Raw genomic sequence first — 22,787 nt, 5'->3', positions numbered from 1 at the left:
CTGGGCAGGTTCAAGCTCTTGTGCTAATCTTCCTTCAGCCATGACCACAGCCTTACCTCTGGCCATGGGTCTCAAACACATGGATGCACCTCTGACAACATTTGGAAATGGCTTCCTTGAGTGCAAGGATGGTCTGGCACATCCCTTTCACTTGGCTGTTTATAGCTTTTAGAGCTTACCTGCAAAACTCCCCTGTCTATGAAATACTAAAGGCAAATTTGAACATGCTGTAAGTATGCAAGGGTTCACAGTTCTCGTTAAAATCCTTGGCATTTGAGATCACTTTCAGATTTTTTTTTCTATTTTAAGTGAGAAGTGCAAAAATATGCAGCAGGAATTAACTGTTTGGGAACCTCTTCAGCATCCAAGTTGGAGAAAGTGTTTTCTTGAATCTTATCTTGCTCCATTCCTTCTCCATTCCCACTTTCTCCAGGATTACTCATTCTCAAAAGCATCCATGTAGCCATGTGTCATGGTTAAAAATATTTTCTGTTTAAAGTGATGTGTGAGTGTGGTACCCTCCAAGGGAAAGGGGCGATTACCACAACTGTAATGATCCCAAGCAAGGAGCATTTTGGGTCTGTTACAGGTCAATAACTCCTATTAGCAGAGCTATGGAAAAGCCTCTGGTCTCACCACAGCAGACTCAATGCAGCTTCTTTGATCAGCAGTACAATTCTTCACCATTACCAAAAGTAAAGAGGAGAAAATGTGAGGAGAATTGTTTACAAAACAGCAAAACCAACTGCTCACGATGTTCCGCTTTATTTTTAATGCAGGGAGAAGCACAGCACTGCAAAGCAGTTTTTAACTCACTGCTTTCTCCCAGCAGTACTTTTGGCTTTGTACAACAGTGCCAAGTGCTGATATTTATATAACTCAGTAATGGTTATGATTTTTATTCAAAAATATTATTTCATTGTGGCTGTGTCATCACCCAACCAACCCTGATGGACACATGGCTTCAGGAGGAGTCTTGGAGAAGAGATGGTCTTTCAGGACCTTCAAATGAAATATTTAGTCTAGAATAGGCTCAGAAAAAAAAAAAATATTTCTGAGCTTCTTCCTCCACTTTGGAGAAGGGAAACCATGGCCAGGATCAAGCAGAAAACCACAGAGACCAACACTCTCAGTGGCACCAAATCCCTTAACACCATCTTCTGCTTCTTTCACATCCCTTAACACCATCTTCTCCCTTGTAGAGTGCCCCAGCACAGGAATGGGCAAGGACTGGCTGAGACTCCTGTGAGACCCATTAAAAGTGATGTGAGCTCAAATACTTATTGGAAAAAAAAATAATATATAAGGATTTCCTGAAAAACCATATCAAATTCTAACTCCTCCACAATGGTATTGCCATGGAGGTGCTTTAACATGCCACAGTTAGCTCCTGCTTTCTCCTGTTATTTTATTTGGAGAGGTTTTTTTCATTCCTCCACACTTCAGCATGGTAGTTTCCACCCAGAACCTGTGGGATTCACAGGGTCTGTAAAGGATAACTAAAAAAGTAAATCCATCATTCAGGAGTTTCAGATTAAATTGCTGTGGAGGAGCTGGCTCTGCTACTGGAAAAAAAATTAAGTACCTGCCTATTCAAATGGCTGAAAAGCATTATTATAAAGCCATTTCCAGAATAAGCTCTTGGGCTTTTGCTCTTTCATTTTCCTAAAAACAAGACACAAATCACCCACAGCAATCAGAACACTGATTCCCCCACCAAAACCCCTCCTTTTGCCCCATTTCCATATATTTCATGTCCTTGGCTATGTGCCCCTGTTGTGTCTCACCCACACAACATCAGTGTGCTCCTAAAATCCACCCCTCAGTTAACCAAAACTTACAAGTGGAATAAATGGATTTAAAAAATGAAGACAAAATCTGGATTATGAGCAGGAATTATTGCCAAATCAAGCCCTTTTTTCAGGATTATCCCACTCTAAAAATGCTTTTTTTTTTTTTTTCTCCTGCTGTGCTCCCTGTAAATCACTACATGCCATAGGAACACTTCCACTTACAGAGGAGGCATGAGGAATGTCCAAAATATTCTCCAAGTATAAAAGGGTGTCTATAAAGAAGAACCCTGCCCTCAATTCTGCATAGTAAAAACAGAGTTTCCCCAAGATAAGGACCTATATAGGCAGAATATTAAAGAAACAATAGATATATTGATATATATATCAATATATATTAATATATTTAATATATTATTGAGAAATATATTGAGAAATACATCCACAAGTAAATCGAAGTTAAACCCTGACAAGTTCCCAGGCAAATGAGAATAATAGAGTATATTTTTGAAGGAGTATATGGGATTCTTTTGCAGTTCTAGGGTGGAAGAAGGAGGCTCCCACAAAGCCTGGTTATCATTCTAACCACGAGTCAAATCCAGTTACCAAGATCTATGTAGCATAAACAGATGAAATGAGACAGCCCACTTGCTGCAGTGAGTCAGATCAGGTGAGTGACTTTCTCCTTCCAGAATCAAACACAGTTTAAAGGTGCTGAAATGCAAGGTGCAGTTCAAAATGAGCCTGAATTTTTGGTCAGTTTGGGTACTGTTTTTTCCTTGGAAAAGGCCTGTTGCTTTTTCACAAGAGATACTTAAAGAGGTTTCCAGGATGGTTCAAGGCCCAGACCAGCACTGAGCTGAGTGCTCCCTCTCAGGACTGACATTTCTTGGTTTGCTGTTCAGGACTGGGAGGACTGTGATGGATTGCCCATGACCTGAGAACAGTCATCTCCCATGTGGATGCTGCAGGCATAATAATGACACAGGAAATTATATAGCTGACTAATAAAATCCATGAGGTCTTCTAATGCCCTCTAAATAGGGGATTTCAGTGGGATCCAGATCCTTGTCCTGTGCAGATACTTTTAAAAATGCCACTCAAGTGTGCTTGAGATACAGCTGTGACAGTGTCAACTCATCTCTAAAACCTGTAAGATTTCCCTGTGTGTAAACTGATGCAAAGCACAACCCTATACACTCTCTGGCATCCTCTTTATTTACCCCTTTTTTATTTACTGAATCCTCCCCATCCCACTGATAAGTTTACCTGTATCAGCTACTCTAGGAGTACATACAGCACTAAAATCAAACAAATCTAATTATGTTAAAATAAAATGGTGTAGGTGTTCCAGCTTGAACAGTCATTTAATGTTCAACTATGGGGAAAGAAATACAGTGAAAGACTGCCAGAAATACTGACATCAATCTTCCATTTCAAGAGCAATTCAGAGTGATTCCAAATATAGTTGGTCCTATTAAGAAAACAGCTCTTGGATAAGAGTGCAAACTACGTCATCATAAGAAGGAAAATCAGAAACATATGCTTCCAATGGTAGGAGGAATTTTAAACAAAGTCAGCAATTCAGCATCCTAATAGTAAAATCAGAGAAAAGAGGGGGGAAAGTCTCTATGTGCCAACCCAATCCTTTCAGGGTGAAGTCTGGTGATTAGCTCTTGTCTGGTCTTTCAGTTTCTAGAAGGAAAAACAACTTAATGACACCAGCAGGAGCAAGCCCCACTAGGTGAGACACAGACCACGTTCCTCTCACAGGAGCAACCCTTGGGATTCCCATATTCCAGCTCTGTGTCTGCATGGAGGGAGGAGAGGGGACATGGCCAGTCCCTGGCAGATGCTCTCTCTGCAGGCTGAAGCTTGGCCTCAGCCACAGCAGCTGAAATCAGCAGCACACAGTGCCCAGTGTTCCCAGAACTAACCCAGAGATGGCACAGAGCTCTCAGGGGAAAGGCAGGATCCTGTGTGGGAGGGCATGCAAAGGAACAGCCACCTTTGGAACAGTAAATCCCCCGTGGCTGTGCCCCTTTCCTTGGATGTGTGAGTCAGGAGGCACTGAGGAAGAGGGAAGGAGGCTGTGCAGCACATCTGCTGTGTGCACAGCCCCGAGCCCACGCTGCACATCCACACAAAACAAAGCCCTGCAATCCACATGGGTGACCTCAGCTCCAGCTTTCTTTCCCCTTTTTGCTTTGGGCCAAGATTCTCAAGGGAGCCTCGAGGAGTCATGTAACCAAGTTCAACGACTTTGAATTTTCCTATTGACCAGAATAGCATGAGATCACATTACCCATGTCTATTTGTTAATGACGAGTGCTCCTTTAGCCATGCTGCTGCTCCATGGCTGGGACACCATAAATGTGTGTGTTGGACACCATAAATGGAAAGGATGATTCCTTCAAGACATAAGCACTGTGGGGCACACAGGAGTTTCACTCAACAGCAGTTTTCTCAGGAACACACAAAAAACACAGAAGGAAAAGTTTCAAAGTTCATGAAAATTTTCTGCTTCCCTCCCACCAGCCCCCTTGTAGTAAATATAAATCAGCCAGAAATTACTATTGCTGTAACATAGAAAGGGAGAAATGGCATTTCTATATAAGTGCTGCATTTTTTTGGATCATGTCATATCCATATATTTGTTGTGGTTTGCATAAGAGAGCTTAAAACACTGAAAAAGTCCTTTCCTCTTTGTTTTCAGTTAGAAATCCCCCATTATCCTCTTTGGGAGCAAAGCTGTGAACAGCCGCTGTTTTCTCTTCTAATTATCGATTTTACAGCAGACACAGGAGTGACCAGATTGCTCTGGTCTGGAGAGAGGCTTCTTGACAAAACATATTACGCCAAATGCTGCTGCTGCATGGGAATTCCTCTGCTTTTGGTGGAGGGGAAAAAAAAATTAAACAGCTGAGAAACAACCCCATGCCAATGTGGACTTTTCAAATGAGTATTTCAGCATGAGAACTTTTCAAATGAGTATTTCAGCACAAGGACTTTTCAAACCAGTATTTCAGCACAAATTAACTATTGCATTCAGAGCCCAGTCCACCACTGAACACATTCCAGGGACCTGCAGGGAATGGCTGCTTAGCTGTAAAAATATGCATGTGTGAGTCCAAAAAGGTCGCAGTTTAATCCCTGGTGCATCAGCCAAGACAGGAGATATCACAAAGGTATGAAGATATTTGAAGCAGGTTGTTATTTTATTTGGTGGGAACCAAACAGATTATATATAGAAATTTATATATAATCTCAGAAGGTGACACTGGTGGTGTGCAGAAATATCTGGTGCAGTTCACTGCTACTTATTTGTCAGTTGGCTGTTTTGGTACCATATAGACCTGTGATATAGTTTAGATTATTTGCAAAAGCTTCCTACCAATATCCCTTCTCAGCTCTCCAAAAAGAAATAAATTCTGCTATTTATATGTTTCAGTGATTGCAAATAGGAACCTATTAAACCAAAGTAGGCTTGAATTCAGCTATGTCTACTTTCCTGGACAAAAAAAAAAAAAAAATAAGTCAAGGAGGCAAAAGCATTCCTGTTTAATGTAATGCTCCATAATTTTCACTTGATGAAATGGCTGGCAGAGTAAAAGCTGGCAGTCACCTATCCTTAGGAAAATGATTTTATAGTCCACTTACTGATACAGATTGTCAGCATTAAAAAAAATCCAAAGGTTTCTGCACTTAGAGAGATTTAAGACCAGGGCAGTATAGCCAGGTGCCTCAGATAGCCAGAGATGCAGAAACATGGATGCAAGCAAGGAAAATGTCAGGCTTTATTTTGAAAACTGACTGGACTAAAAGGCTTAAAGTCCTCTAATTGCAGAAGCACAGCCCTTACTAGGGAAAATCTAATTCAGGATAAAAAACATGTATTCTGATTAAGCCAATCCCTTATGAATGCAAAACACAGTTTAAAAAATTATAATTTCTGATTTTAAAAAATGTAATCAATGTTTAATATAGAATAAAATTATCATCAGCATTTCCTTGGTCAAACTGACCACCAGGGCAGCCCCCAGACTAAATTAGTGTTTTGTATTTCTGCCTTTGTTAAAAGATAAATTCTGTACATGCAGATTTTTTTTTTTTACTTTTTTTTCCCTTAAAAACTTTTACTGAACACAAACAAGGCGTTGTATGAGTAAGCATTGCAAGAAAAAAATCAATGTGTATCACAGTTGATAGTTGCAGGCTTAGTTGGTCAAACAGCAATTAATTTATGCAGCTGTCAGATCAGGATATTTTGGATATATTCCAAACACAGAGGTTGCTGTCAGTTTTAACCTGATGCAGCAGAATTTGGGACAGATTACAAATATTTCCCCATTTTATTATAGTGAGAACCAGCCAGTTTCTGCCAAACTTTGCTTTAAGACACCTAGAACTGTTACCTTAATGAGACACAAAATTTAATCGTGATTCATCTTCAATAAATGAAAACAGGAGGTGTAAGTTGCCAAGAAAGTTGTTTTAAATTCACACTGGAGTCTCAGAAAAACCTGCCCACTGATAACATTGCTGTCTAATTTCATATGATGAAGGCCAAAAATACAGCAATTTGTGTTCAAAAAGCATTTTAATATGCAACCAAGAGCAAAAAACTGCTTTGGACAAGGAGTACCACAGAAAAATGTCATTTCTGATAAGATTTCTGTTTCTACCTTCTTGAAGTGACACTTTTGGAATACTTGTTTATCCTCCCTGTACATTGTGATCCACTTAGAAATGCATATTTGAAGATTTCCATAGCAAGTGAGGTTTGAGCTCAGATGCAGCTGTGCACCTGGAGGATGCTTCCAGCTGCCCAGATGATTCTCACCTTGCATCTACTTGTTCTCTTTATGCAGTGCTTCACAAATTTGAACTCTGCTTCACCTCTCCAATAGTCCAGTGTTTAATGAGTTACTGATGTGGATTTTAATAGCATGAAAGTGAAATAAAGGATTATCCAGGGAGCTGCTTGGACTATGCATCTAAAAACTTAGCCATCACCAAAATATGGTCATCCTGAGGTAAGAAACTAACTGGCTCTCAGCAGCACCTCACAACAGCTTATTACAAAACACTGAATTCTTCCAGTTCATGTTTCAAGAAAGACATAGAGAATAGAGGCAAAATGCAATAGGTTGATAATATTTAAACAATCTTGACTTCCCTAATGTCATGAGACATTTAAACAGCTTTTGTACTTCTTCCAGATGAAGAAATGACTTCTATGGAAAAGAAACCAAAACCCTTATTTTTGGACAAAACATTCCAGATTACATATAAAGAACCTTGGGAGAAAAAACAGAAGAGGAAGTACTTTGCCTAATGAAGCCACCTAGGAGTACACTGAGTACATCCTCAGCTGCTTTTATGCACCAGGACATCCTTGAAGTTTTGAGCTGCAAGCACTGGAGAAAATGCTGTCCCTACTACCAAAACCATGTGCTTGCAAATGAGGTAGCTCTTGGGTTTAAATATGTGGGTGAACAGACCTTATGAGTCCAGGTTTAGAGCTGAGTCATTTATCAAACTTATTGATCTTGTTGAAAAGGCTTTATGCATCTTAACAAGTCTTTCCTTTTAGGTAACAGACAAGGCAATATAATCAGGCACTTGTACCACTGAAACACAATCATGACCATCTTCCTGAGAATTAGATACTGGAAAATAGGTCACAGATGCTCCTTCTTCAGCTAGGGGCTCTGAGAAGACCCTGGCTTTGTTATTCCCCCTGTGCAAGGGAAGTGATCACAGCACCAATCCTGCCCAAGCTCAGGAAGCATTTAGGCAATGCTCTCAAGCACCTGCTGTGACTCTTGGGGTGTCCTGCACAGAGCCAGGAGCTGGACTCAATGATCCCTGTGGGTTCCCTTCCCAGTCAGCATATTCTGTGATTCTGTGTGGCACTGACGCAGACACCACCGAAGGCTGACATTCTAAAGTAACACTCATTCTGCTAATTTGGACCCTTCCTAGAACTCTTTCAGAAATCAGCTGTTACTTCCTTGAACTATTCTAAAAATTGGAGCACTGAGTGACAATGTGTTTCCATGTCCTCCTTCTAACATGGATATGCCATTTTTTGAGATGAGTCAAGGTATGGGGTGACCTTGGATGACAATAGTTATGCCAAGGAGCTCTGGTAAACCACCCCCACGACCCAGGAGAGAGGACAGCTGTGTCACCATCCAGCACTTAGAGTGAAAGGACTGATCACTCTGTAACCTCCTTGGAGGAGCTGTCTGGGTGTGCAGGTGTGAGGTCAGGCTGAGACACAGAAATGCCACACACCACCCCTGAAGCCTGACCCCACACCCTGCACCTGCATGGAACTGGGCAAGACCAGAGAAGATACAAAAGATTTTGTGGTTACCACTTCAGAGGGGATTTTTCTCTTCCACTTCATGTATTTTAAGGATTTTTTAAGATGCCTTGATCTGTTTTTCAATATCTGCTTACATCTAATCTAGCATGAAATGCAATCCAGGCAGCCCTGGCTGCAAGTCTTCCCCTGCAAAGTTTCCAGCACCTTAGTGATGAAGAATGGTGCCAGCTTTGTTTCAGGTTTCACATTTTTACTCACTGGGATGAATTCTTTGCAGCAAAACTATTTGCCTAACACAGAGCCAAGTGTGAGTGCCAAGGCAGAGCTGCCCTGTGCCATACCCACATTTAGAGGGTCAGATTCCCCTTTGCCTGAAACCAGAGAAGGGCAATTCATCCAGTGTGCATCTCCTTGATCCGGGAGATGATCTCATGGCTTAGGCTGATGTCAGCCTCCAGGCATGCCCAACTGTGCCCCTACCCTGAGTTTTGTGTCTCCTGGCTCCTTTCCAGCCTCCCTAGCAGGGATTTCTGCAGGAGTGCACAGCTGGAAGGGAGGCTCCACAGGCAGGCAGGCAGACCCAGATCAGCCCTAAAGATCTGTGGGGGCAATGGTGAAGCAAATCCACGCATGATGCCAACAAATGTATTCTTGGAAGGGCCCTACCCTGCCACCCCTGACATCAACATCATGAATGGCACCACAGGGTATCTATCCCACCCCATGGTGTGTCTGAGCACCCTGAGCCATCCCTGGGGATGCAGGGCCCCACTGAGGAGCAGCTTTTTGGGATGCCCTGCATTTGCAGTTGGCAGGGCTTGGAGCATGACAGCACAGGAGAGCAGAGTCAGCCTTCTGTCACCCCAGAGCAACTGCAGTGGCATGAGCAAGCCAGGTTTTAACAAGTAAATCTACATAAAAGCTTTCTCAGAGAGCGATTACTTAATATAACAACCAGCTGTCTCTTCAATTCTTGCTGAGGCAGCTGATCTTCTCACCATTATTCACAGAGGAGAAAAAACAGGGGGGAAAAAACAAAAAAAGCAGCAAGGCTGTTTAGTCTATAGAATAAGCAAAGCACCAGAGAAATTATTATACCTGACAGACAGAGATGTCAAGTGCTTTTTTTTTTTTGTTTTGTTTCTTATTTCTTAACCACCTATCCATTTCTTGACAGAAAAAAAAGAGCTCTTACTGCTGGGGTGCAAAGAGGTAATTAGTCATTAACCCCTTAAGGGTCAATCCCACAGCTTTTTGTAGCTGAGCTACACAATCTAATTACCATCACTTTTATGTTAACACTTATCCACACAGGATCTGAATGTCTCCTCTTTAATTCAGCTGGCCCTGTACTGTGCTGTGCAGCCTTGGACAGAAAAACAATTACCACAGGAAAACCTCAGTGGGCACCAGGAGAGCCTCCAGGCTGGGAAAGTGCAGTATGAGACCACCCAGGCCTGCAAGGGCTGTACTTTTTGACCTGAACACAATCATGGCTTGAATAGATGGGTTTGTCCCCCAAAGTCAATCAGGAACATTCATCTGAATTAATTAAATGCCTGAATTTATGTTAGGGCACATTAAACTTCTGCATGGCCAATTTTATTCAGAATTAATGTAGCCTTTGATTCTGAGTTAAATTGCACAGAAGAGTTTAATAAGAGGTAACTAATGGGTTTCAAAACTAAATTTGGATTCCTCTTCCTGGAGGCCATGGAGTCAGCTCTGGAGGGCTGGGGCAGAACAGAGTTAAGAATCTGGGACAGAGAGGTTTTACAAGAAGTTTGTCCATGGACTGCTGAAAAGGAGCAAAGAGGTACAATTTTTTAATTACCCCTGCAGCCTTCCTGTAAATCTTGAGAAAAGGTGATTTTTCCACATTTGTTATCTTTAACACGAGGAGCAGCACTGCCTCCTGGCATGGAGCAAGGGGCTCCTTTGACCATCACCTGATTTATGGGAGAGCAGGAGCTCCCACAATTCCACTCCACCCACATTAGGAAAACTTTTCATTGCTGTTTTTAGTTTAGTTTTACTTTGGGTACAGCCCTGACCTCCCAGGCTTTGCAGGAGGACACGTCCCCTCCTCTCTCCCTGCTCTTTATCCCAGCAGCAGCTCCTGGTTTTGGTGCAGGCATACAAGGAGTGAGGCAGTGAACCAGTGCCTGAACATCCTGTCTCCTGAGGAAAAGGGGATGGAAAGCACTGGCACAAGTTTAGCTGACCTGCTGGGAACAGTTCACTTTTTTTAACAGGAAAAAAAGCCTCAGACCTCAGTAAGGCATGGATTTGATTTGTAATAAGGAATTTAATGATGCCTCTTCCACAGGATCTAGGATAGTAAAGAGGTGGGAGAGAAGGTAGAGCTACCTAAGTAGCTTAGAAATTATTTTTTAAATCCCTGTTCAGCAGAAACTAGCTAAACTAAAAAATGATTTGCTATCTAGACAGTATTGCTTAACAAGACACATGTGCACATTACTGCCATTAAGCAATCAATAAACCTGGGTGCAGGGCTACACACAATTTATTGTTCCTCCTCTTGCTTTGCTCTGACTCAGCACTGAGTCTGTACAATTGGGCAGGTATCACCCAGGCAGCAGAGAACTTCTTGTGATAAACAGTGGTGTAGCCAAAGAGAAAAAAGAAAACAAAACCAGCCTTAGAAGCAAATCAGGAATGTTTTTATCTATTTGGCCTATAAACTTTCTTTTCCCCTCTCTTTAACTAGAACCTCAGACTGCTGCTTCTCTGCAGCCCCACTCTTTGCACTCTGCACTGCCTTCAGGAACCCGTCCAGCAGAGGATTCCTCTTGCAGCGTGTTCACACCTGCACAATTACCATAAGTGGAAGAAATTTCCTCTATTCCACAGCAAACAATGGAAAGGATTGCATTTCTCTTTCTGCTCCAAACCAGAGCACAGCTGCTTTCAGGGCAGGTTATGAAACTCCCCACATGTCAGTTCAGGAAAAGGCTGTGTCACACAGAGGTGGCTGTGTGCTGCTGTCCCCACAGCCAGTTAATGCAGCTGTGACAGTCCCGTTCTAGAGATCCCATTTTCTTCCTCAAACCATTCTAAGCATGTTTTCCACATGTCCTAATGTCTTAATTGAAGATAAAAAGAAAACTCTCCTCTTGATGAGGTACCAAACACAGTGGGACTCACACCCTTCTCTGAACCATCCAAGCAAGGGGAGCTCAGCCTCCTCACCAATTTCACTGAACTAATTACTGCCTGAAATTAGGCACGTGCTTAAATGCTTTGTCAGGCTCCTGGATTAACTGCAGACTCAGTCTCTCCCAGCAAGCTCCTTCCCACTCTGTCCCCACCCATCCTTGTCTTCAGGGAATGTTGCCATGGATTTCCACGGGACACAAGAGTCCATATTGGAAGAGCCCCGTTAAGGTTGCTAGGCATAAATATTGACTTAACGGCTCTTCCGCCTTTTTTCTTTTTTAAGAACAGATTTGTTGGCCATGGCTGGAAAAATAGAATGATGGAGTATGCATGATTCACTCTGGCACTCACACAAACATGCAGATCAGTTGGCTGGCAGCTCCTCTGTTCGCAGAGCATCGCTCCTGAAATGTGTCATTTTGTTTTGGCAGCCCGAGCGTCCAGGCCCACAGACAGAGAGATAAAATCTCCTACCTTCCAAGTACCTCACAGGGGAGTCACTGACCTTATGCTGCACTGAATATTGGATTAATGCTCCCAACAGCTTTTCAGTCCAGACACACAGAAGGACTGAGAGAAGTTTTGGTTTCACACCAAGAGCCCAGCCCAGAAAGCTCCCCTCTCACATCCACTCTGCCAACACAAGAGAGGACAGGAAAGCAACTGCAGGTAAAACTATTTGTTCAAAAGTCTCTTCAATTAGAGCTGTTTCACAGCCAAGAAATATTGATACAGACAATAATTCTTGTGACAGAAGGAAAGTAGCAGAGGTGAGAGGGGACCCTAAGCTTTTGGTCACTGGATTCATGTTTTCATCATTGGTATTCCATGCTCAGACTTTTAATCCTGACTGCAAAAAATGTTTCTCTAAACATTACTTCAACACACAGCATCATTCAAACTCTCTCCCATATTGATTCTGTCAGATCTGAATGATTTGGCAGGACTGGCAGGGGAATGAGCCTTCACCAGAGATGCCTGAGGGTACAAAGTATGTGGGACACTGTGGGCATTGATCCTGGACATGCCAGCACAATCTCTGGCTATTCCTAAACTCCTGCTCACCACATACAGGAGCATGAGCAGCTCACCTGAGAGCAGCCAGACACTGCAGGAAGCACATTCAGGATTTCCTACCAGACCTCAATTTGATACACAACTGGGGGAAATCAAGAAGAAATCAAGAAGAGATCAAGAAGAATCTTGCATTTCACAACACTTGGCAGAGGTCTGCAGAAAGTACAGAGCTTGCCAGGAGGAAAACAAAATTCTGATGATTGAAGATAAGAGGAGAAAGTCCAGTGTAAGGCAAGAGACCCTTCTCTGAAGGATCTCAAGGAGTTTGTCTGCATTTTAGCCAGGCAGGATGTCTTTGGGACTTTTATCCCATCAGAGTTTAAGCACCCTGAAAAGACACAATACAAAACCAGACAGGGAGACTGGGATCAACACCTGGGCATATTTCTATTTGCTTTGCATCCACATGTGCATATTTCTGTTTGCTTTGCATCCATCCTCTGTGTCTCTGCACCTTTCCCTCGGGGAGCAGGGACCAGCTGGTGCTGCCAGGCATCCTCTGTGCACATCCTCCGGATGAGGTGGTTCAGTGCATGGTACATTTAAGGCTGTGGCTCCTCACAGCTCTGCAGGGAAGCCCAGGGCTCTGGGGTCCCACCCATTCATTAGACAACACAAGAAATAGCCATTCCCACTCAGTGTTAAGCTACAAGAAACAAAAGCAAGGGCACTTAGATGGAGCTTAGCAACAGCTGCTCAGGATCCATTCAACCACTCTCAATCTATTTTTACTGACAGCTTTTGAAGCAGAGAATTCATTAAACAGAGGAACAGGTTGATATCCGTTCTCCTCAGCTGTAGGCAGAATTTAGTTTGTTATTTTCTAATTGTTTCCTTGGTGGCACATACAAATTCAATACTGCATCTGGAAGCAAGGATATCTATTTTCAGAATAAAGACAATGACAGGCAAAGTTTGTATTAGCAACAGCTGAGTAGAAGACACCAGGAGATAAAAAAAGGGGCATTCTCTTTTAAGGTCCTAACATGCACAGGACAAGAGATTGAATAGATCTAATAGCATGAAATTAAGGCATTTTCTGCCCACTCACTCTCCTGCCCTTGCAGCTGGAACAGCACAGCCTGGGTGCTGCCTCCTGGTTTCTCAGGAATGTGTTTGCATGGAACAGAAACGTTTCACAGTGCAGAAGCAAGAAATAACCTGAATGATTGCTCTGCTCTGCCAGCTCAGGATCAAGGCTGATGCAAGTCAGTTCTTACTGCACGTGGATATTGCTCCCCTTGCACCCCACAAGAGAACCAGGGGACAAACCCATCAACACAGAGACTTTCAAGCTGTGGTTATTGGCCATTATTGCCTGGTTACAGACATGGCAATGGTTGAGTTTTATGACAGGCTCTCAAAAACACCACACAGCAAGACAACATGCTGCTTTTCTCACTGGGTTCACCTTGTACTGACCCAAGGTGGGCTCAGCAATAGGAAGGCACTGCTACAAATAGTCGTAGCTGTTTGGAGCCCCATTTATGTCTCCCCACCAAAAAGGATCCCCTCTGCCTGCTGAGATGTCTGAATTTGCCCTTGAGCCAGCTCCTCTGACTTAGGCTGGCTGAGCTCTTCATCCAGTCAGTTTTTAGGATCTGTTTTGTCATGTGGTGCCCAGATGATCAGTCTTCAGCTCTGACATGACCAAGCACTGGGGCAAGAAGTCCCACCTGGGACAGAAGTGCAGCAGGAATAAGATTGTCCCAGCCCAGTGCAGAGCAGTTCTGTGTAACTGTGCTACCTTTAACTCACTGAGAAGGCACTTTTAGAAGTTTAAAACATACTACAGGAACCAATCCTAAAGTAACAAATCTCTTTCTATTCCCCAGAATGAAAGTCAAGGGTGATAAGTGCAGATCCAAATGTCTCAAGTCAGGTGAGATGAATCCCACCTTCAGGGCATAAGATGAGGAAGAGGTAAGGATCAAGCCTCTAATAACTACAAAGAATTCACAGAAATTGTGAAATTCCTTTTTCTTACCCATGTATTCCAGCCAAAGTAAGGGGAAAAACCTACATTTCCCTTCAAGAAGTACAGAGTACCACTCATCTTTATGGCACAGGTTAACACCATCTCCTATGACAATCCATGGCATGTCATCATTTTAGAGCAATTAAACAGACTGTTTTAAGCATTTAAAAATTATCACCCTGCTCCTGCTCTCCTCAAATCCTGTGACACAACTGCTGGCATTCTTAGTGGATAAAGTCTCTTTATGGCATCATAGACTTACTCTAGCCTCACTCCTTTCCCATTTTGCAGTTATGTGGCTGCATTAATCTGAAAGAAGAGCATTTCTCAAAACATTTTCAGCACCATTTAAATTTGCACGATCTTGTCTGCCTGTGATGGGCTGAACAACTTGTCAGTCACATTTGTCAATCACTGTTCCTCAAATGCAGGAGTCTAGCTGAAGCAAAGGGACAGAAATGAAGGTCTGGTACTCACTTTCTCAGCACTGCAATTTCATTCTCTATGCTGCTTTCCTTTCCCTTCAGGGCCTTCTTGGGAATGCATTTGACTGCAAAGAGTTTCCCACTCGCTCTCTCTTCAGCCAGAACAACTTCAGAGAATGCACCCCTGAAAGAAGAGAAGAAAAAGCCTGGTTTAAAGTGATGTTTTTTCTTTGAAGCCTGTTAACTGAAACACAACCATTGAACATGGTTCTTCTGGTGTCATTTGGAAGCTGCTCTTGTTAAACACAGAAATGACATTAGAAACATCTTTCTTTGCCTTGACACACATATGGAGACATTCACACTCATGCAGTGCACTAAAGGCTTACAGACACAACCATTTTAATAAAGAACCATCATCCAGCAGAGATATGAGCAAAGCTTGAAAATGAGTGTAGGAGCATCGGGGGGTGGGACGGTTGGGACAGACAGAGAAGAGAGATCTCTGACCCAGGTTGTGGAACTTGGGGTTTATTGCAAAGGGCCTGGGTGCAGGGCCCTGCTGGGATTTGGGGTTTATTGCACAGGGCCTGGGTGCAGGGCCCTGCTGGGATTTGGGGTTTATTGCAGAGGGCCTGGGTGCAGGGCCCTGCTGGGATTTGGGGTTTATTGCACAGGGCCTGGGTGCAGGGCCCTGCTGGGATTTGGGGTTCATTGCAAAGGGCCTGGGTGCAGGGCCCTGCTGGGATTTGGGGTTTATTGCAGAGAGCCTGGGTGCAGGGCCCTGCTGGGATTTGGGGTTTATTGCAAAGGGCCTGGGTGCAGGGCCCTGCTGGGAGCTGCCAGCCACAGCTGGAGCAGGCCCGAGAGAAGAGAGGGGTAAAAGCATAAGAGAGTAAAAGGGGTAAGAGAGTAAATGGGGTAACAGCTAAGAGAGCGAAGTTCTTGTTACAATACAATAAACCATCTTCTGTATTGAATATTCTGATTCTCACTAACCAGTCTAGTACAATATACAAATCCTATAGCATCTACATACAGCTTATAAGAATCACTAAATTACTAGACTGTGTTACATTTTATACCCTACAAACTCCTCTTTGGGCCCGTTCTGCCAAGCTGGCAGGGTCTGCTCAGACTCTTAGACTTGCTTACAAGCAGAGAGTCTTGTTTCATCAAAAGGGGATTACTTTCAGCCAGCCACACCGTTGTTTTCCCGTTGTTCAGTAACTAAAAGATCCCAAAGCTTGCTTTCATTTCAATCTCACTTACAGTTTCTATATTCTCAAAATCTTTTGCCAAGCAATCATATTTATAAGGCTTTCCTGTTTCATCTTCCACAACAAAGAGAAAGTACCATTTCTGTACACAGGGGCATGGATCATAGCCTGGCTGCTGACTTGGTGGATGAGGTACTTTTCCCCTTTCTGAGATTTTTGGAGGTGTAACTCACAAAGTAGCCCAATGTCCCCAGGACTAAGTGACACAACAGTGTCAGGAGTGCTCCTGGTTCCTCAGTCACCACAAGAGGTCAGGGCCCCCACTCTGCTCCTGCCTGGGCTTCTCCTCACCACTGGATCAACCCTGACTCAGACTGCATCACAAGTTATTCCACAGCACAAACTGATGTGTGTAACCACTGAAGCCAAAGAATCGGATTAAATCACAAGTCTAAACAGTGGCCTTAGTAGCAGCCTCCCTATGGTTACCCCAAGAGGGTTACACAAATAAAGAAACATCAGCACAGCAGCCAATTGCCAAGAATGGGCAGTGCCTCTCCTTCTTTGGGTTATTTCATAACAGAGTATTATTTCTTGCACTATCAGTGCTTCCTCCCAAGCTTCTGGACCTAACCAAGAAGAGGCCAGGAAAACATCACAGTCAGTGCTATACACTTATTTTTTTTGGTTCCCAGATTTTTGGAGCATTTGAGCATCATTCAGACTCTGCTACTCTGGACAGATTTGCAGTGGTACATTAGAAGCATCCTTGTATTCTGGAACTTGGTACTGGTTTAGCAGCAGGGCCAGAGGGAGCATTGACCTGATGAGGAACAGCAAATAATTTTCCCTGTTCACCAAAACCTCCTCCTGGAGCACCCACTTTGTCCAAGAGAGATCAGATCCAGGGGCTTTTCTAACCCAATGACAGCTGAAGGATCAGGGTGAGTAATCTGGTCTAATAGAAGGAGTTTGGAACTATATGATCCTTACAGGTCCTGCCAACCCAAACCATTCCTTGATTTTATAGATTCTATGAAGATTTGTGTTTTATTTATAAGAAATAAAAACAGTCTTTCCTTTATTATTCCTCCTGATTAGCAGATTATTCTGCTGTCCTACACAGCTCGCTCTGATCAATGCTCAGGAGGGTGCTGAGCAAACCCAACCATGCTCCAGCCTGCTCTTCAAAGGGTAATGTTTGGACACAGACTCATCTGGCCACCACCAACTTTCTCTGGCTTTCATTCCTGACAACTGCTGCTTATCTAGATGTTTTGTGGATAAACAAAAGAATTTCCTTTCCTGGACAGGCTCCTCCTTTTTAAGTCATGCACTTGATGACACAAGCAGGCTGCTGTGACCTCACCAGCAGCTCCTGAGTTCCACAACAGCCTCATGAATCATGAGTGGATAAGCAAAAGGAAGAGGCTGCTGCTCTGGAAACAAAGTACCTGTTCACCCAGAAATGCTTTTGTAGCCCCCAGATAGGGAAATAGTGATAGTGAAATTGAGGAAAAAAGACTTTTGCATGCTGTTATACAGCACATGTTTGACAGCTTGTCCACGTGGGGCAGTGATCCTCTGAACCAAGAAATGTTTTGCCTCATTTTTACTAAAAAGGACAGACTATGGCTCCATTTATGCCACTTGGAGCAGCAGAATGATTTCCTCCTTTCTGCTTTGTGTATAATCCCCCACAGCATGTCAGAGCATCACAGGCTCCAATTTAGGGTCCTCACAGCTGATCCAAGTGGTTTGCACAAATAAGCCACCCAGAGTGTTTTTAATTGTGTTATTTCCTTTCCTGTTATTGACAGCCCAAGCCATTCAATTCACCAAATAAGGTTTTCATCCTGACCCTCATGCTTGGGACAGCCAGACCAGAACTGCAATAAAACCCTTTTGCTGGAAAGCTCTGAGACCTCAGGGTGCTTACCAGCTTTGGTTGCAGACCTGAGCACTCAGAAACTCCCAGCTGTATTTCATGAACCCCTCAAATCCCATCTGCTTTCAGCACAGCACTTCACCCCAGCTGTGTCTGGAACAGGCTCCTTGCCCTCAGTTAAATGGTGTTGGAAGCTGCAATATTCCCACCAGGAATATTATTTACTGATCACACAGCTCTCCCAGTGTTTATGGTATTACAAAAATACAGGGAGCTCCTTTCCCAATCTGCATTTCATTGCTGATCTCAGACAACAAAACAGAGGAAATCCCTTTACATCCCCTCTACACAGTATGGTTAACTTTGTGAAGCACCTCTTTTTCAGCTGGCTCCCTCATTTAGCTGGATTCCTTCCTCCACTTATCAGGACAGACACGGTTTCCTTGCTTGGAAAGAGCCCCTATGAATTTAAATGAAATTTTTTTGTAGAGCTCTGCAATACTCATGAAACCCAATTCCCTATCTCCTTAACAGCCTTTCTCATTACAGCATGAAATAACCTGAAGCTCAGCTGAAGTGTTTGGTCCCATGTCAACCCTGGGCACGGACAGGGTGCTTTTTTACGTTGATTTTTATATGAGGCCATGGCATGAAATTGCTAATGCTGGGAAGAGCTGGGATGGATCTGCTGGGAAGGCAGGAGGGAGATGTGAGGAGGCAGGAGGGAGGCTGTCTGCACTATTCTGTGCACTTCACACACCCCTGTGCTCACAGAGCAAGGGAGGGACAAAGCAATGAGTCAGTGCACAAAAGAAAGAGAAGTGAAGTGCTGGAAGGAAGGAGAAGGAAGGGAGCAGATGCAGAGAGGGATCAGAGTGTTAAACAGAGACTCAGCAATATTGGGCAAGAAGAAAGAAAGGGTGGGAGGGAGCACCAGCAAGGGAGAGGCAGCAAAGATCCTCCTGGAGTCAGGGAAGAGTCAAAATACTGAATAGATGGGCAAGCAATTATCTCATCGCTTCAAACATGCAGCTGAATTCATCCACCCCTAATGACACAGTCCAGCCTCCACTAAACGCCTCTTGACTCAGGCACGAGTAGGTAAATATCAGAGAGAAAGGCACCAAGACAAGGCTGCTCATTTTCCTGCTAACAGCAATATATCCTACAGCAAATCCCCAACTTCTGAAAACAGTTCCACAGAACCACCAGCTCAGCAGGCTTGCTAAAGATTTTTTTCTCCCTAAAAGGAATTAATACTGCCTTTAAAATAATCATATTAATGAAAAAAACCAATTCATTTTAAGAATTAATTACAATTCTTTATTGAGATTTAAAATGCAATTGTGTGCAAAGTTTTAGAAAGAAGTTTGGCATATGAAAATATTGCATTTTACACCATCAACATGACAGGACTTTTATGAAAAGGTAATGGTTTCCATTAAATATCACCAAGCAGTGCTGTATGATAAAAATGAAAAAACCAAATATCACACTGTGATATAGATTTTTAAACTGGAAAGGAGGTTAACTAGCTAAAAATTATGATTGTAAATTGTCTGCAGTGTTTGAGATGCACCATTCCCTTCAGCTGGGAAGGAGTAAATGCAACCTTTCCAACACGCCCAGGGACAAAATCTTTACCTCTCCAAAGAAAAGCTTCCAAATTCCTCAAGAATTTTCCCTGTCCTGCCTGCAGATGATAGCAAACAAGCAAAAAAAGTATCATGGCTTTGAGGAAGTAGGACAGTGGTGGAAATGGGTAAGCAAGAAACTTCTGCAAAATGAAACCACTTTTAGCTGCCAAAATCCGTGCGCGGCAACAACCCATTTTTGAAAGTTTTGACCATATTATCATTTACCCTGGAGGAGCTGCTCTTTTCAAACTTCTAATTAAGGCATGGAATAATTTCATTATTTAGATCACTTCCATGTGAATTAGGAACAATGTAAGGGAAAAAAAAATGTTAAAGGACTTGATGAGTGACATTGAGATAATTGCAAATTCTAGAGGGTGCTTGAGATGTTTTGACTCCTCACCCTTTTGCAAACACCTGGACTGTGCAGTATCCTATGAGATGCCAACTTTTTTAAAGTTTTGATTCATTTAAATTATTTCTCATGCATTATTTATCTTTTACATAGATTTAAAGATTATAATTTAAAGATTAACATTGAAATATGAACATTATTCACACCCAGACTGGATTTTCTATGAGAAAGTGGCTGCAAGGCTAGGCTATCCTGCAGATCAAAGCAAAATAAAGAACAAGTAAGTTTTTTCCTTCTGGTGGAACTATAACTTATTATGAATATTTAATTTCTGAAATACAATGAACAGCATAAACTGAGACGGCAAATCTGTTCTCATTCAACAAAAAAATTTGCTGTGACAAAAATCCTGACAAAATGAAGACAAAGCTGATGGAGGGATAGAACTTCACTTTTTCCATTCAGCCTCAATGTTGAGCAGTTTTCCACTGCATTAGCAGGTGCTCTGCCACACTAAGTCAACAGACACAGCCAGGAAACAGATTTCACATCTTCAGGCTGCATACAGCTAATGTTCTTAATTATTGTACAATTGGCTTCCCATGTGTACTTTGCCCTGGCCAAACCAGGAGGGGAAAAAATTGAACACTCAACATGTGAAAAATATACCACGTCCATCCGCCCTGAGACAGAAAGTCTGACTGAATCAAAGAGGGACAAATCAAACTAAAGGTAATTTTCATAGTGTGGCTTTGGCAGCCACACTCAAATTCTGCTCCTTGACTCTCCAAAGAAAGATTACTGTGGACTGTACCACAAACAGAGGGGAAATGGTCTTTGTTAGCATTTTCACAGCTTCTTCCATGGGCCTCAAGGGGTTAACTGCAGGATAAGCCCAAGCTCTGTGTAACACATCAGAGGAGGTTCTGATACTGCAGACCTCTTTTCTGCTAAGCCACTTTTCTGCACAACTCATGGTCTCTCTTTCGGCTATTTTTTTTTTTTAATTTTCTATTCAGTTGTTTTTGTAAGCACCTCCTCATTCCCCTCACACATCATCCAGGTGCGTCCCAACACAAACCAAATTAAAGCTGGAAATAAAGATTTTTTTATTCCAAAGTCATGTCCATTGGTGTTCTGACAGCTGCCTGAAAATGAATTTACAATTCAATTCAATAGTTTGGTGATGTCTGAATGCAAAGTTAACAACACAGAAGTATGGAGATGGCTTTTAGCCAGCCAAGAGGAAAGGAGAAGGACTTTGGGACTGCGCTACACATGGTACAGAAACCAAATTCTCTACATATTCCCAAGAACTGAAAATAAATTCATGCAAAAAGCTGACTAATCTGGTGGCAGCCATCTATGCTTTAGAGCACAAATACTTTTTCTAGCTATTTTCATTCATCAAACACACAGTTCAGGCCTGCAGCCCCTTCTATGGCAATGCTTCCTCTGCCTGGGCAAGAGCACAACAACTGGGATCACTGTATTAACACTGGTATTTTTAGCCTCCCTACTCATTTAGTTTCCACTCAGCCTCCCAGCCACGACTGAAAATGCTGTTTCCTACCTTGGGGCCCCACGAGTGCCTGCTCCAACAGCAGACACAGCCCTGCCCTGGGCAATGTCTGACCCCAGCTCCCCTCTCCAGGCTGATCCCAATCCCTGCCCGCAGTGATGATCCCGTGGAGGTGCCTGATGCTGCAGCCTGGGGCTGCTCTTAACCCACCACAGATGATGAACAGCACTTCCCACTGCACCAGAATGCTGCTGCTATGTCCTGATGGACACTCCAATAATGGCAAGAGGCACATACTCTTTGCTGGGTATTCCTGCAGCAGGAAGCTCCTTTCTGGAGCACTCACACCTTTCTGTGTGTCCTGAGCCATTGCCCCATGGCCATTCCCTTTCTAGAGCACTCACACCTTTCTGTGTGCCCTGAGCCATTGGTCCATGGCCATTCCCTTTCTGGAGCACTCACACCTTTCTGTGTGCCCTGAGCCATTGCCCCATGGCCATTCCCTTTCTGGAGCACTCACACCTTTCTGTGTGCCCTGAGCCATTGCTCCATGGCCATTCTCTTTCTGGAACACTGAGACCTTTCCCTGAGCCATTGCCCCATGGCCATTCCCTTTCTGGAGCACTCACACCCCACTCTGTGCCCTGAGTCATTGCCTCATGCCCATTCTCTTTCTGAAGCACTCACACCTTTCCCTGAGCCATTGCCCCATGGCCATTCCTTTTCTGGAGCACTCACACCTTTCTGCGTGCCTTGAGCCATTGCTCCATGGCCATTCCCTTTCTGGAGCACTGAGACCTTTCCCTGTGTGCCCATAGCTATTACCCCATGGCCATTCCCTTTCTGGAGCACTCACACCTTTCCCTGAGTCCTTGCCCCATGGCCATTCCCTTTCTGGATCACTTACCCCTTTCCCTGTGCCCTGAGCCATTGCCCCATGGCCATTCCCCTTCTGGAGCACTCGCACCTAGCCCTGAGCCATTGCCCCATGGCCATTCCCCTTCTGGAGCACTCACACCTTTCCCTGAGCCCTGAGCCATTGCCTCATGGCCATTCCCTCAGCATTTTGTCCAAGGTATCCTAAACCACTGTGGGCTTGCAGTGAGCAGCCACAGTGTGAAAGGACCCTGGAGTCACCATGCCCAGGGCTGGGGAGCACAAAATCCCCAATTCCAGACTTTTCTTTCAGTCATTCTGCTGCTTCCCCTTTAACAAAATATTTGGGAGGAGATAACCCCATCAATACCCAAATCTCTGCTGGGGTTTGTAGCCATGACAGAGCCACCCAACAATAAATAACACACTCCAGGCAGAGCTTCTTTATTCACCTCCTTTTAAACCAGCTGGGTTTCCACTTACCATTTCAGTCTGCAACAGA

At 43.5% G+C, this 22,787-nt stretch overlaps 1 protein-coding gene across 3 annotated transcripts in view; it reads right to left on the bottom strand.

Annotated features, from left to right (window-relative positions):
- CAMK1D (calcium/calmodulin dependent protein kinase ID) overlaps positions 1-22,787 on the bottom strand; it is a 222,453-nt gene that overhangs the window by 112,504 nt on the left and 87,162 nt on the right. For all 3 annotated transcript variants that reach the window (XM_063153729.1, XM_063153730.1, XM_063153731.1), the window contains exon 2: positions 14,840-14,971. In XM_063153729.1, coding sequence (XP_063009799.1) covers positions 14,840-14,971 — 132 coding nt within the window. The remainder of the gene's footprint in view (positions 1-14,839; positions 14,972-22,787) is intronic.

This window comes from Melospiza melodia, chromosome 4 (assembly GCF_035770615.1).
Source record: "Melospiza melodia melodia isolate bMelMel2 chromosome 4, bMelMel2.pri, whole genome shotgun sequence".
NCBI classification, from domain to species: domain Eukaryota; kingdom Metazoa; phylum Chordata; class Aves; order Passeriformes; family Passerellidae; genus Melospiza; species Melospiza melodia.
This window is presented reverse-complemented; position numbering and strand designations above follow the sequence as displayed.